The sequence below is a fragment of the Hippoglossus hippoglossus genome, chromosome 13 (genome assembly GCF_009819705.1).
Source record: "Hippoglossus hippoglossus isolate fHipHip1 chromosome 13, fHipHip1.pri, whole genome shotgun sequence".
Lineage (NCBI taxonomy): Eukaryota > Metazoa > Chordata > Actinopteri > Pleuronectiformes > Pleuronectidae > Hippoglossus > Hippoglossus hippoglossus.
The window spans coordinates 13,981,844-13,996,072 of record NC_047163.1 but is presented as its reverse complement, the minus strand read 5'-3'; the positions used below and the strand labels follow the sequence as shown (position 1 = coordinate 13,996,072).

Here is a 14,229-nt window from a genome sequence, read left to right as displayed (position 1 = left end):
AATATGACAAACAAAAGACTGAACCACCTGGATCAGAGCAGACGCTAAATCCTCTGCACATTCACTCACTGAATTATTTATGTGGCTTTGTTGAGGCAGGAAACGCTTCCCATTCAGATTATGTCAAAACAGTTTTAGCTATCTAATACCCTGCCAGACAGTGAGACAGACAGAGGGAGAGGGAGGGAGAGGGAGGGAGAGAGGAGGGGGATATTTCTCAGAAATATGTTTGGTGCAAACCTTTAAATGCTGCAAGGCTTATGTGTGCAAAGAAAGCAGCAAGAAAGTCAGGGCTGTCTGACAAGCTACAAGGCAGTTTGCGTTGCCATGTGTTTGAAATCTGGCAGCAGAAAACCTGGGACTCTGCTCGACAAGTCTTTTTATCCTCGCTATCAAAAATCTTTTTGGCCCCTTCACTTTACTTTCAGGCGTCGCAAGTTCTGTGGCTATGAAACAGTGAATGCATTTCCACATCATAAAAGCTCCCATCAATGACTATATTCTAGAGTTGTACTGATTCAGAAACAGAGAGCGAGAGTGTGATAATAATGATAACCCATGTATATCATGAAACTCTTATTCTATTTGACATTAGGACAAGATGTATATTTTGTAAATATTACACCCATTTGTCCTCCAACTGCCTTTTTCACCTAATTATTTTTGTTTAGATCATAATCGTGTGATACATGCTGTAAATCTTTGGTCAGTTTATTTATCTTAAGATGGATAATAGCCCTGACATTGCAGACCCTGAACACATATTACCAAAAAAAAAAGATGAAATTAACCATGGCTCAAACATCTGAGGATTTGGCAAATTATTACACCTATATTATATTCTTTAATATTAATTCTTTCAACCTTCATGTGAGTGAGAAACAAACAGAAAGTGAGAAGCGTCTGACTATGTGTATTTATATATTTATTATGTTATTTATTTGTTTTCCTATGCAGTAAATGTAGGCAGTAAAACTTTTAGATTCTGCGGAAAATGTAAGAATTAAGTTAATTGTAACATCATGCACGCTTTACTGATCATTTTAAAATAAATTTAATTGGATCCCTTAAATTTGCTTATGATAAAATTGGGTTTGCTACCATTCTTCTTCATCTATTACATGTCCAATCACAGTGATCCTCTCTTGTTGCTTTTCCTGAGGTTTCATGCTTTTTAGTTTAGAGGGTTCATATGCTGTACAAACTTTAAAGAGACAAATGTGTAATTTTGAAATTCATTTAAAACCGACCTTTCTAATAGAAGATTTGGTCAATCAAGTAGAAAAACCCATAATATTTAAGCCTCCTGTCTGTGAGAAGTAACGCAACCCCTCTAGCAGATTAAGAGTTCTCATTAATTCCCTTCAGGCCATGAGTCTCTCTCTGCTCTGTTGAATCTTCTCTGTCTTTCTCCCTTCCGATGCCCTTTAGTGCCCACAATTTCACAGCAAATGACACTTCTACCTGTGACTCTCTTCACCTCCACTCCTCAATTGTCCTAAAGCAAACCGACGTACACCTCAGAGACGGGGGACAGTTAAACAGCGCTCAAGCACTGCTCATTTTAACTGGCAGGACGTTACGATACAGCAGAGCTCATTATTCCATACACTGTAATAGCATCAACTCCACTGAGGTGAATTTACACATGACAAGGCTGAAGATAAATTGGATCTGTTAGTGCATAATAATATTATTATCTTAAGTTAATAAGGAGCAGAAAGCTGCAGTTCTCAACATGCAGCATCAGCAGAATCATAATCTAACTTTTCAGCCGAGGGGGGGTTTGACATTTATTTTGGACATTGTTAACACCACTAAAATGGCACTAAGCTTTAACTGCACCTATAGTAGAGTGGTTATTGTACAGTGTGTGCATGAGGTTGTGTGTTATTTACTGGGTTGTTTGCTGTACATGTGCTGGTGTGTGAATCCGTGTGAGTGAGTGTGTGTGTGTGTGTGTGTGTGTGTGTGTGTGTGTGTGTGTGTGTGTGTGTGTGTGTGTGTTTAATCCGTCCTTCAAGCCGTCTCCAGGGGGATGGAAATGTAATCACAGCTGACGATGTCCGGTTGCAGCTCTGAGCTTTGTGTGTGGGCGGGAGACTCAGCATGGGAAGAAAACCCTGCAGTTTCTGCTCTTATTCTCTTCATTCAACTGACTTTTCTGTTTGATGGAAATTAACGACCTGTCAACAACAAACTGCCTATTTTCTTTTCCTTTCAGCTGCTGGTGGGAAGTGCCAGAAGTGGTACTTAATGTTGCTATGCAACAATATCTAATCTGATAACCTTAAAGGGAAAGGTGCTTGAGTCAACAGGTAGATCCAGACTAACGCCGGGTTCACACAGGACGCGGAAGTGCAGCGCCACGGCGCGCTGCGCCATTCTCAAGCGCACAGCCGCCTGGCTGTTCACACGGGACGCGCATTTCTCCGCGCTGGTCAGCCCGCGATTCTACTTTCTCCGCTTGTTGTTGTACCCGTTGAATGTCGGGGTTCGGGGGTAAATGATGGTCTTCATAGCCCCCCCTCTCTTTCTCTCTCCGTCTATCTGCTTGTGTGCTTGTAGTGGATGGGCAGAGGGGGACATTTAATTATGTGATTGGGAAAATTGGGAAAATTAAAACTCCAGGACAACAGAAGGGGAATACAAAGTATGGGATGCATATTTGATAATTTATGTCATATAAAATATGTCATTTATATCATTTAAAATCATTTTTCAGTGTGTTTCCTGGCGCTATACGCTCGCGGCAAGCGAAAAAAATAGACTCGACGCCGAAACCATCGGTGCAGGGCGCGAGGCGCCCTTGGCGCTGCGCGGCGCATCGCAGCCTATGTGAACGGCACAATTGAGTAACAGGGGGGCGGAAAGGAGGCGCCTGGCTTTCCTTGGCGCGGTGCGCCGTGGCGCTGCACTTCCACGTCCTGTGTGAACCCGGCGTGACTCATAATGCCTGTTGCACAATAAAGGATCATTGGCGATCCCAGGTTTATTGCTGATTAAGGGCTGATTTAGGGCTGATCTGAACAGATTATAGTGTGACTGAATTAGAGTCATGTATTATGTTTGATATCAAACAAGTTTGACATTTCTGATTCGAAATAGGGGAGAATTGTGGAGTATGAGAGGAACAGTGATTGGGCGACCCGCAAATAGCCAATTAGAGCGGGCTGACCGGGAAGCATCACCAACCGGATGTTGTGAACTCGGGTTCTACATAGAAGGCAGTCTGATGGAATAAAACTGAAGGAAATGGGGATATTAATGAGTGAGAGAGATCAGATACAGTTTCTGGTTTGGCAAGAGGTGAATATTTTTCTTTCAGCTTTGTGCAAGTCCTTTTAACTTGGATGTTGAGTTTTGAGTCCAGTCCTGTACCTGGCAGTGTGATAGATGGCACACATTTAGATGAAACATTTATCTCTGGTGTCTCACTTTAACTGACCTCCTAACTCTGTTTTTCAGCAGTTTTCAGCTTGTCTGCCCACAGAGAGAAAGGCTGAGTCATATTTTGTTTTTATTTCCAGCTTCAATAAAATGGTGCAGTACATCTCTGAGGTGGTTAAGCTTGTAACTATTGATTTATCTAGACAAGACACACAAACACCAAATATAGATCGACCTGGCTTATAAATGGAAACCTCATCTTTGAATAGACACATTTTTGAACCATTGAAGGACCTGAGACTAAACTATTAAGGAACAATATGTGAGTATTATAAATTTAAAAGATTAAAAAACTAACCAAGATTATCAACAGAATGTGGAGACATAGCAGTTTTGACATTATGTCTGATGCTGCATTCATATCGAACGCGATGCAAGTTTTCACAACGCCCTAAACGCGTGAGGAAGAAGTAACGTGAATAAACACAACCAGTGAATATTCCCCTGTTTTCCTGCCGAAGAGAGGAGAACTACAGTTGCTGCATTGTACATGTTGTGGAACCACTGATGGAAGCCAGCAGAAGACAGAAGAGGAGAAGTACTGACTGAAGTAGCTACAAGTGCTGCGGTGTACGTGTTGTGAAAACGCCGGAGAAGTCAGCGCTGTTGTGTGTGTGTCCAGAAGCCCGACCCGGAGGAGCACACAGCTCGGGGACTTTCTCTGGCTCCTCCAGGAGCTGTGTCTGGATGAAGGTCGTTTTCAGCGCTACCAGACGCCGACCAGTGACTGGTTTGATGATTCTCTAGCTCAGGTCGGTGCCAGGACTGAGTCCACTGAGAATCAGGCTCAGCACTGAATGACTTTCACAATGCAAATTTTTGCCTGAGTTCAAATATTTAAACTTGAATGTGATGATCGATTGACATGATAGACGGGATCGCATAAATATCGACTGAAGTTAGCAGCCAGCTCGCCCCAGCCTGTACTGTCCCTTTCTTCCTCAAGACTCAATAGCGAGTTAGCATAGTGTCTGCTCTCATTCCAACATGAGAGGATGAGGAAGCAATGACTGCGAGCAGCCATCTTCTCCACTACATTCGTCCACTCCTCATGCTCAGCCACAGATGCCCCTCCTCTCCCTTGCATTCCTCCACCTCTCAATCACTTCTACTGTTTTCACCAGTGAGCCTAGTCCATGCTTGCTCTCAGGCAGTTCGAGAATGACAGGTACACAATGGCCAGTAAGGGATCGACAGGGCTGCTAAAAGCTTTATGGATTTGTTGACGATCCACCAGCCCCACTGATTCAGGGGCCCACCAGGATATGTCTCATAATGCCTAATGGCGAGTCAGAATATGCAACAGGGGAAGGGAAAGGCAAAGCAGTGACATATTTGGAGTTTGAATTTGACAGCTGGACAATTCTAATATAGTGTCTCTTTCATGAGCTATAAACAATAATTAATTAATAACATGCCTTTGGGGGGGGGGGGGGGGGGGTTCCTGCCTGAAAATTTAACCAGGGCTGTTGTGCAATGTTCTATATTTGTCCATTTTGAGATAAAAGTATTAAGTGGTTGTTTTGTTGTGCTGAGACCAATTTAAAAAACGAATTATTAATAATGAATCATTATCTCACACTCTGTGTGTTTGTTTTCCGTGTGTGTGTGTGTGTGTGTGTGTGTGTGTGTGTGTGTGTGTGTGTGTGTGTGTGTGTGTGTGTGTGTGTGTGTGTGTGTGTGTGTGTGTGTGTGTGTGTGTGTGTGTTTGTTTGAAGAGAATGCATGGCTTCTTTTATTTTTAAAGAGCGTATATGGTACACAAACTCTCTCTCTCACACACGCACACGTACACACACACAGAGCCTATTTTCAGTTGTGTTGCAATCCCTTGTCTATTGTACTCCCTCTTCAAGTTCTATTGATTTCTTCACAACAATTCTACTTGAATCACCTCAGTCCCTTTTCCAGCTACAGTTCTCTGCTTACATAGAGCAGATAAAACAGCATAAACACCTCAGAATTCAACAAAGCACAAAAATAACATAATCTCTGTCTGTTTTTTCCCACCCGGTTGACACAATATGAGAAACACTGCAACTGAACATTTTGAACTACGTTGTTCAAAATAAACAGACTTGAATCGACACCTTTTTTGACAAAGTTTCAAAATAAACTGAAGAGTATTGGCTTCAATATTGTGGTGGCATCAACCGTCTTGTTTAGAGTTGTCTGCTGGAGAAGCAGCATCACGACTGCTGGCAGAAAGAGACAGACTCATAAGGAAGGCCAATTCGGTCCTGGGATAAGCCGCTGACCCTGTGGCGGTGGTAGGAGGAGAACAATAGCGAAGCGGCCATCTCTGATGGAGAACCAGCAGGACACCATCCCAGCACTGGACAGCTCTTTCAGTGACAGACTGATTCCTCAAGTGTCTGAAGCAGAGGTCTCACGGGTCGTTCCTTCCTGCTGCTGTTGGACTACAGTCACTAGTATTACAACACAAGTAATAATATTTTCTCCATCCATGGAATTTCAATTTCACGTATGTGCAACACTGTTACAGTGTAAATGTTCTGTTTTAATAGTACATATTACTTTTAGTTTGTGTTTATATTATACCCTTACTTGCTTATTTCGTTTACTGAGTGTATTTTTTCACTATCCACTTTGCTGCTGTAGCATTGCAAATTTCATAGTGGATTGATAAAGGATTCTTATCTTTGCATCAGATTCGATTTTACAGTTGTTTATAACACATCCACAAGCTGCATAATTCTCCTCCAAAATGATCAACCACAATCACCACAGCTTAATAAAATCAATTGAAGTTGGCTCGTGATGAGAGTTTCTACTTCAGTAATAGAAGAAATTTAATGTATCTATCTAATAATTTCAGAAATCTATGTCTGTCTGTATGTGGGACGCATATCTTGAGAGCTGTTCATCTCATTGACTTCACACTTGGCATGTGTATTGTTATTAACCCAGTGCACTTTTGAATTTGGTGCGTTTTGGACATGTTCAATATGAATTAACTTTGAATAAACAAGCACTCAGCGCTCTGTATCAGCAGAGGCTGAGACTCATCAACGTAGGTGATTTTGTCAATCACTCCAACTGCGCGTTCATGAGAACAGCAACAGTTTGTAGTTCTGTGTAATGAGTGAACCTTCACTAAACTTTGAAAAACAGGTGAACAGCTCTTTGTGCAGCAGCGGTGGTGCAGCATCCGGGTTCTTTACTTGCTGCGGCCTAATTACCGCTTTTACAATTTCAGAAAGAAAACTGCAACCAGCATTAACACAGGACAAGCAAACAGCCCATTCTAAACAGCCAGGTTTAGAACAGGTACTGCACTAGTTTAGATCAAAATTATAAAGACGTTGGATTTTGCTTTATTTAGGTTAAAATGAATAGAGAGTGTGAAACGAAGAGAAAGTGGAGAAGGCTTAGGTTGTCTGATCCCCTCAGTACTGAGTATATGCAGTGGCCGATAAGATAAGATACGATTTTAAAGGATGAGGTTAAAGTACAAGACGAAGTGGAAAACATATAAGAGTCAAGTGAGTGCGGTAGAAGTAGAGGGAAGGAGGATATACAACATCACATTCTGCTCTTTTTATCGCTTGCAGAAGCACCAGGCTGACAACATGCAGAGGTCTGTCCTCCTGCTGCCGTCTCCTCCACACGGCAGGATTGCATTTCAGGAATTCACTCTCTTTGCCGCATCAGTACATTCAGGACCAAATACAGATGAAAGTGCATAGGGCATGAGAATGAGAGAGGACAGGAACCAGGTTTAAGTTTCACACAGACGGCGTTGATGGTCATTTACTTCTGCATCAACCTCATTTCCTCTTTTGTCAGCCACACACACAAACAGTCCACCAGTGAGCATTGCTGGAGGCAGCAGAGTGACGCCACTGTAGATCTCCCTGCAGTCGCTCCGTCGGCTGTTTGCGGTGAATGAGGAGATAGTGAATTATCAGCAGGAGCACACTGCCTGTGCTGAGCGGCCATGATGAACTCATTTATCAATGAATCCCCCCTCATAGCCTCTCTGTCATGATGTTTTTGTTTAATCAGTTTCAATTAACCAGCGAGGGGTTTTCAGATGCATGGAATTTAATTGTGTTCTGCTTGAATGTGAGTTTAACTTTTTTTATCGTCCGTGGAATATCAAATTGACTTTCACAATTTGGCTCTGTGCTATAAACATTTTGAACTAGTCAGTTTCAGAGTGAAATGAATTTCCCACTGTGAAGTGCTGCCAGGGTAAAGAGGGAGTAATACAAGGATAATGTTTATTAAAGTAAAAAATGTTATTTGTTTTTACATGCTAAAAATATATAATCAGCAAAATGCATCCCTATTGGATTTATTTTACCTTCTAAATTTCTCATTGCAGTTATTGTTTTTCCATCCTCTGGGAAGCAGAGTGAAAAGTGTTAATAAGGAGTTTAGATGAAGACATCGGTAGGGAAAAAATAGCAGAGAAGAGGAAAACGTAAAATTCACAGCTGTGAGGATTTGATACTTTATTTTAATAAACTGTTTACTGTCTGTTTATCTTGAATTCCTTGTTTGAACATATTTATATATTTTTTAATATATAAATATATATATATATTTTTAGTGTAGTTTTTACTGTAAATTATTTTTGTTTTAACCTTATAGTCTTAATTCGTGTATGGTACCAAGATCTCTTGAATGTTGAATATGTCGTGATAATGTTGTCGTCATCCCACCGTGACATCCCCAATTGGTTTGTGAAGCCTCAAGTTGAGCATTTTGTCCGGCACCATCTTGTTTTTTTGAAACCAGAAGCAACCATATTTGGAGGAGCTGGGGGGTGGAGCCTGACTGAGAGCACGGGGACACTGCATTCCCATACACCTACGACGTGCACCCATTGGACAGTACTAGCTGTGAATCACATGTTATCTTTGTTCAAATAGATACTGTGTTTTAGTGTCTATTTGACTCTAAATGGGACCAAAATGTACATAAAACTAGAGCATTGAAACTCTGGATCTGAATCAAGTCAGAAATAGTAGTGCCCTCTGCTGGTCATTCATGAGAATACAGGTTTGAGGCAATCCCGTATTGGCTTCCCTTTCCGTCCCTTTCTATTTACAGTACATGGATCATTCACATCTTTCCTTAATCCTCCTTGTTTTCCCAGTTCTCGTCTCATCACCCCTCCCTCCATCCTGCTCTATGTCCCTGGGACAATGACAGCGAGTGTTGAAGTGTTGAATGTTAATTCATCCTTATGTATCTCTGCTGCATTAGCACACAGCAAATGAACCCAACATATAGAAGCAGCTTCAGTAAAAGCATTCTCCAGAATCTTGAATTAACTTCCTCAGCTACACACATTTGAGTATGTGAGTTAAATGTGGGGGAATAAATGCAGCTGACTAGAAAATGATCAAATAGCAGAACATTAATAGACTGAAAAGAAAAAGATCTTCTGCCCAAACTCTATTTAAATTTTAAATCAAGAGCAAAAACTTACACCATTCAAAAGGAAAAGTTAGCTGATCTGAAAGCATATTGAATATAATAGAATCCACCTTGGTGCGGCTCTCCACTATAGAACAGAAGAAAACTGAAATTATTTAAAGTTGAATTGAGGTTCTTAGATCTTCAGTTTAAAAATTATTTATCTTCTTTTGTGACTTTCCTGCTTTGCTCAAGTTCACTTCAGCTGTGCTGCTCTGAATCTTCAGTGCCAAAGCAAATGATTTATCAATTTCCCCGTGAAGTGTTTTGTTCGCCAGCCAATCCATGTCAAGGTCAACTTGATACTTTAATGTTGTGTAACTTTCATCAAGAACTCAACTTGGTTTTGAGCCAACCAAGTTTGCCAAGTTGCTTCAACTACTGCAGTGCCCTTCCAGCAGGTCTCACTTCACACACACTGAAACCCTCCACAGTGTTTAGGCACGTTGCGTTTTCAATCAGCCTGACAGGGCACCTGTCACTCTGCTGCTCATCGACCTCCGCTAGCTGCCGATGGCCGCCTGAATCACTTATGTCTACAGAACGACTTTTGGGTCTGCATCTACTTTAACTCAATCATTTGGGGTTATGCTCCTTCTCCCTCCGTGTTCCTTATACGTCTCTGACATTTCCATCCCTGCACAAAAAGGTAATCACAGTCCAGACTGTCCTTGTTTGCGGTTTCTCAAAGACGTTATCAAATGCCATCAGAGCAGGGGTGTCCCTCTCTGGCTTGTCTGTCAACAATCTTCTGAAAAGTCTCCTCTTCTCAGAGCAACTCTATCATCTCCCATCTCTAAGGTCACATCCATATTACTTATTAGTTTACATATTATTTTTGATCTTTATCCACACAAGCTTTTTGGCTATGCATTAGTTTTAATCCCCGTCCATACTAACACACCTAAAAACACATAATGTGGCCACTCACTTACAATAGGCATGCACGTGCCTTTTCAAAATAAAGCGTACACATTCTGCACTTACTAAATGCAGGTACTTACTTCAAGGTCTTGCACTGTACTGAAGCTTTAGTGTTGTCTCTCACTTGAAAGTTGCTTTGGATATCAAGTAAAAAATGTAAAGTTTACCAATTTGAAAGTTTTAAAAGCAGCCTGGGCTGCCAACCTCATTCACATTGCAGCTGTAATACAGCGAGCAGACATGCAGTAGTGTCACTAGAAAGTTTCTTTTATAAACAGCGGCTACAAAAGTTTGTACTTTGATGTAAAACTAACACAGTTACAGCTCGAAAACTGGCCTAAATCTCCGGATTAGTTTATGCATGTTGCTTTGTCTAAAACAAACTGTGGGAATTCTGAAAAGCATAAAAACAAAAAAAGTGCATTTCCGTGAAAAAGAGGTTGATTACACCATTATGTAAATTAAGCAAATTTTCTGGTTGAAACAGTGTTTCTCTTGGGGCATCATCATGCAGTTGCAGATTGGCTCTTTAAAGAGTGAGACAGTTACATCTCCTCCAGGCTGTGGTTCACACAACAGACGACAAACAGAGACAAATGTCACATTCACAATTTAACTCGACTTAATTAGCATTTCATGCATTTTCAGTCTGCTGCACTGTAAGTCAGGCATATGAGTCTGTGACTGTGTCGGTTTTTAACAATGGACTTTTCTAATGTAGAATAGATGCTTCACATGCACACGTGCATGCACATACACAATTATCCTCCTGTGTGGGGCACTGGTCCTTGAACTTAATCAGTGAAACACCATTGAGCTTTGCCCTCTCTCTTCCTCTCCTCCCCTGCCAGCTCCATGTCCGCCCTGGGCTCAACATGTGGCAGGCAGCTGGCATTATGTTGACCTTTTCTGCTCTGTGCGGCTCAGCCAGTCTGACTCCAACCTCTCAGTGTACCATGAACCACCTGGGGCTGCAGCGCTCAGAGGTGGCCTCAGAGTCAGATATTACACCCTGAAACACAAAAGTTCTGCATGGCACCACAAATCTGCCTCTGACACCATTTTAGTTCAAATTCATGCTCCGCTTTATTCACTATTTCAGTCACTTTTAATTAAAAGGTTTTTAGTATCCTAACATACAAAGATCACATATAAAAAGTCAAATGAAACCATACCAACATCAGGAAAAGAAAACGAATATCTCAGAATAAAAAAGTGGTGCCAAACATGTAAAAGACACATATGAAGAGAGTTTTTGGTGATAAGGGGCCGCCGTCCGTGAGGTTGTGCGCTAAACAAAAACATGTGATCTCCCTAGCAGAATGAATATGTTACTTCCTGTCTCTGCCTGTGGCACCAACCCTCGCCTAAACGCTCAATCATAATTTTCTATCAATCATTAAAAATGATAAAGTATCTAAGCAGATTTTTTTGTAAAAACAAGGTATTGTCACTGCTCATCAACGCCTCCAATAAAGTGACCATGTGCCTCCCCAAGAGTTCCCACCCCCCAGTTTGAGAACCAATGGTTTAATCACACAACAGGCTGAACTTATCAGTACATTTTCCTACTTTAGATTCTTTAATTGAGTGTATTATTGACATAATGCAACAATCAACAATGTGTATTATTTGCGTGATCTGTGTAATGGACAATTGCAATGTGGGTCATGAAGGAGAGTACAGAGTCTACTCACCCAGTCCTAAACACGATACTCTGAGTCCTGACTTTCCCAGATTCCTGTAAAAAAAAAGAAAAGAGGAATCAGATCACACACATTAACCTTACACACATATACGTAACCAGATAAGGTAAAGGATCCAATGAAAAAATTGAATAGCCACCTCTCAAAAAAGAAGGTCAGAATTGATGATTCTGTTAAACACTGGATTAAGTGTGACTCAGACTTAATCCCATTAAAAGACTGATTTTGAAGCACATCAATCTTCAAACTTCCAATGCAGCATGGGGTCAAGAGGACAGTGTAGTGTTTTTAACAAGCAGGCCTTAAGAGGATGGATGTGGCTTTACTTCTGATGTAATCACATGACAGCTTGACAGCGCTTCTGTCTGCCCGATTGCTCCTTGAAAGGAAAGTGAATTTCACTTTCCTGAACCTATAGACAGGTGCTGCAACACAGTCAAGGTCCTATTATGTTGAAGCAGGTGTGTGTGTGTGTATGTGTGTATGTGTGTGTGTGTGTGAGAGGAAGCCTCGGAGTGGAACAAAATGGTAATGGAACTTTCCCGTGAGCGGGGAGGAGAAACACACCAGGTTTGTCACTAAGAGTGTGATGCAGGGAGAAACAGGATGTAAAGGAAAAAAGAAATCAACTCACTGATTGAACGAAATGGAAAACACCAACGTGATAAACCAATGTGAACAAGTACGTCGCATAAAATAGTGAAGATTGTATGCCAAGGAAATAGAATCAGATCTTGTATTTTGCAGGATGGAGATGAAGCATATGTGGGTGTTAGTTGGTGTGCACTATAGATATTAAACACATCTCATTTGCTTGCTAATGGCCTCATTAGCTGTGTCATTAACACTACACAGTCTCTCTGTATGCATACAGTAATCAGCCTTCCCTTCCACACTGTACACCCACATGCTGTCTTTGCATCCTTATTAACCCACTAAATCAAGGACATGCGGACTATAAAGTCTATAGCGGCTCAAATCATCGATCCTTTACGCAGATTAGCTTAAGACCCACTTACGAATGATTAATATCACCTTATAAAGTTAATGTAGCCACAGTGTTGCCAAATTGTTGCCTGTATACACATCCAGCAGACACACGATATCTATCGTATGGAGCAGTTTTTGTGTCCACTTGACAAATTTGAATCCAATAGTCATTGTCCTGTTCTCAGGAAAATATCTGTCTTCGCTGCTAAACGCTCCACTGTGTTCGACAGCCAATCGCTAACTTTGTTTAGCACGTGCAATTGGTTATTGTGTGTTTTCTGCTGAAACAGCCTGAAAACGATGCTCATGAGAGTGGTCAGAATAACTAAAACAGTAAAACGGTGAGCTGTACAATACATACTATAGACTGTATATAAAGATAGCCAACATGACTCCGTCCTAAAGTGAACGCAAACCGTCTGATCACTACTGCAGACTCTGGCTACAAATGTCCCAAAAAGTAAAACATGGTGACACTAGCATCCAAGATATTTTAGCTTAGTTATTGTACAACAGGAGGAATTGGGGATCAATCTTTATATAAAGGCCATGTTTAAAGACCAAAAGACTGAGCTGAAAAAAGCTGAAGAGCTTAATAGAGTGTGAATTTTTATTCAAAATTCATTAGTAATGTCATAATGACCTGTTCAACTTCAAAATATCCAGTGTAGAAGGTCATCGGACTGTCTGAAGTAGTTGATTCAGCAGAGGGCGCTCACTATCAACTTGAACAATTGCATTTCCTCATGACCTATTAGTAAAGTAAGGCAGTAATATTACGTTGTTTTGCTTCGCAAATGGAGGACCCTAGCGAGCAAAGCCGCCCCGAGCTGACAATCATGACACCAAAGGATCCGAGAAGCAGAGTGTAGAAAAGAGTGTATTTTGGGATTTACATCGTAGTAACGAACAACCGTAAGCTAGTGATGCTTCATCGACAACAAATCTGCATGCTAACCTGTTAGCTTTCTCACCTAGTGAAGCAGCGGAGGAGACACCACAGATGAGGGAGAGGGGTATTTCTAATACATTTGAACAAATTGCTTGTCATGTCAAATTCGTTCAACCGCAGCAGCTTTATTGTTGATTTACACATTGATTCGTGCACCTTTAACACGCTGCACCATTCATTTCTCTGTATAACACTTTGTTCAACATGTATTGTTTGTTAGAGTCTTCTGAAAAAATACATTTACTCGACTTGACACTCAGATTACAGGTTGTCCTTCCAGTTTCAGCACAGCAGATAGATTGGCAGGTCCCTGTCATGTCCAATCAAACCTGAGGAACTGTTATTGTCCTGTCATGTCAGCTTCGTGAGACAGGGTCCGTGTGAGGGATGACTAAACACACACACACACACACACACACACACACACACACACACACACACACACACACACACACACACACACACACACACACACACACACACACACACACACACACACACACACACACACAATTTTCAAGCAGGTGCAAAGCTAAAACCTCTGCTCCAATTCATCAGCTTGTAGGAGGTAGGTGGTACAGTTTTCCTGGGGGAGAAGTTTCTCATTTGTTAACTCAGCACTTATATACTTACTCGGGAACCTTATTTAGAGAGTGTTGTCAAGAGCCGATCTCAAATAAAAATCTACGTCATCGTTTTTATTTCTAAACTTGCTATCTTTACAACTCAAGAAGAGAGAGGTGAGTACAACACAGA

The 14,229-nt window shown here is 41.3% G+C and overlaps 1 protein-coding gene across 2 annotated transcripts in view; it reads right to left on the bottom strand.

The window, feature by feature from the left end:
- The window catches only part of kcnab1a (potassium voltage-gated channel, shaker-related subfamily, beta member 1 a), a 106,542-nt gene that overhangs the window by 22,352 nt on the left and 69,961 nt on the right, over positions 1-14,229 (bottom strand). For both annotated transcript variants that reach the window (XM_034603540.1, XM_034603541.1), the window contains exon 2: positions 11,523-11,566. In XM_034603540.1, the coding sequence (XP_034459431.1) occupies positions 11,523-11,566 (44 nt within the window). The remainder of the gene's footprint in view (positions 1-11,522; positions 11,567-14,229) is intronic.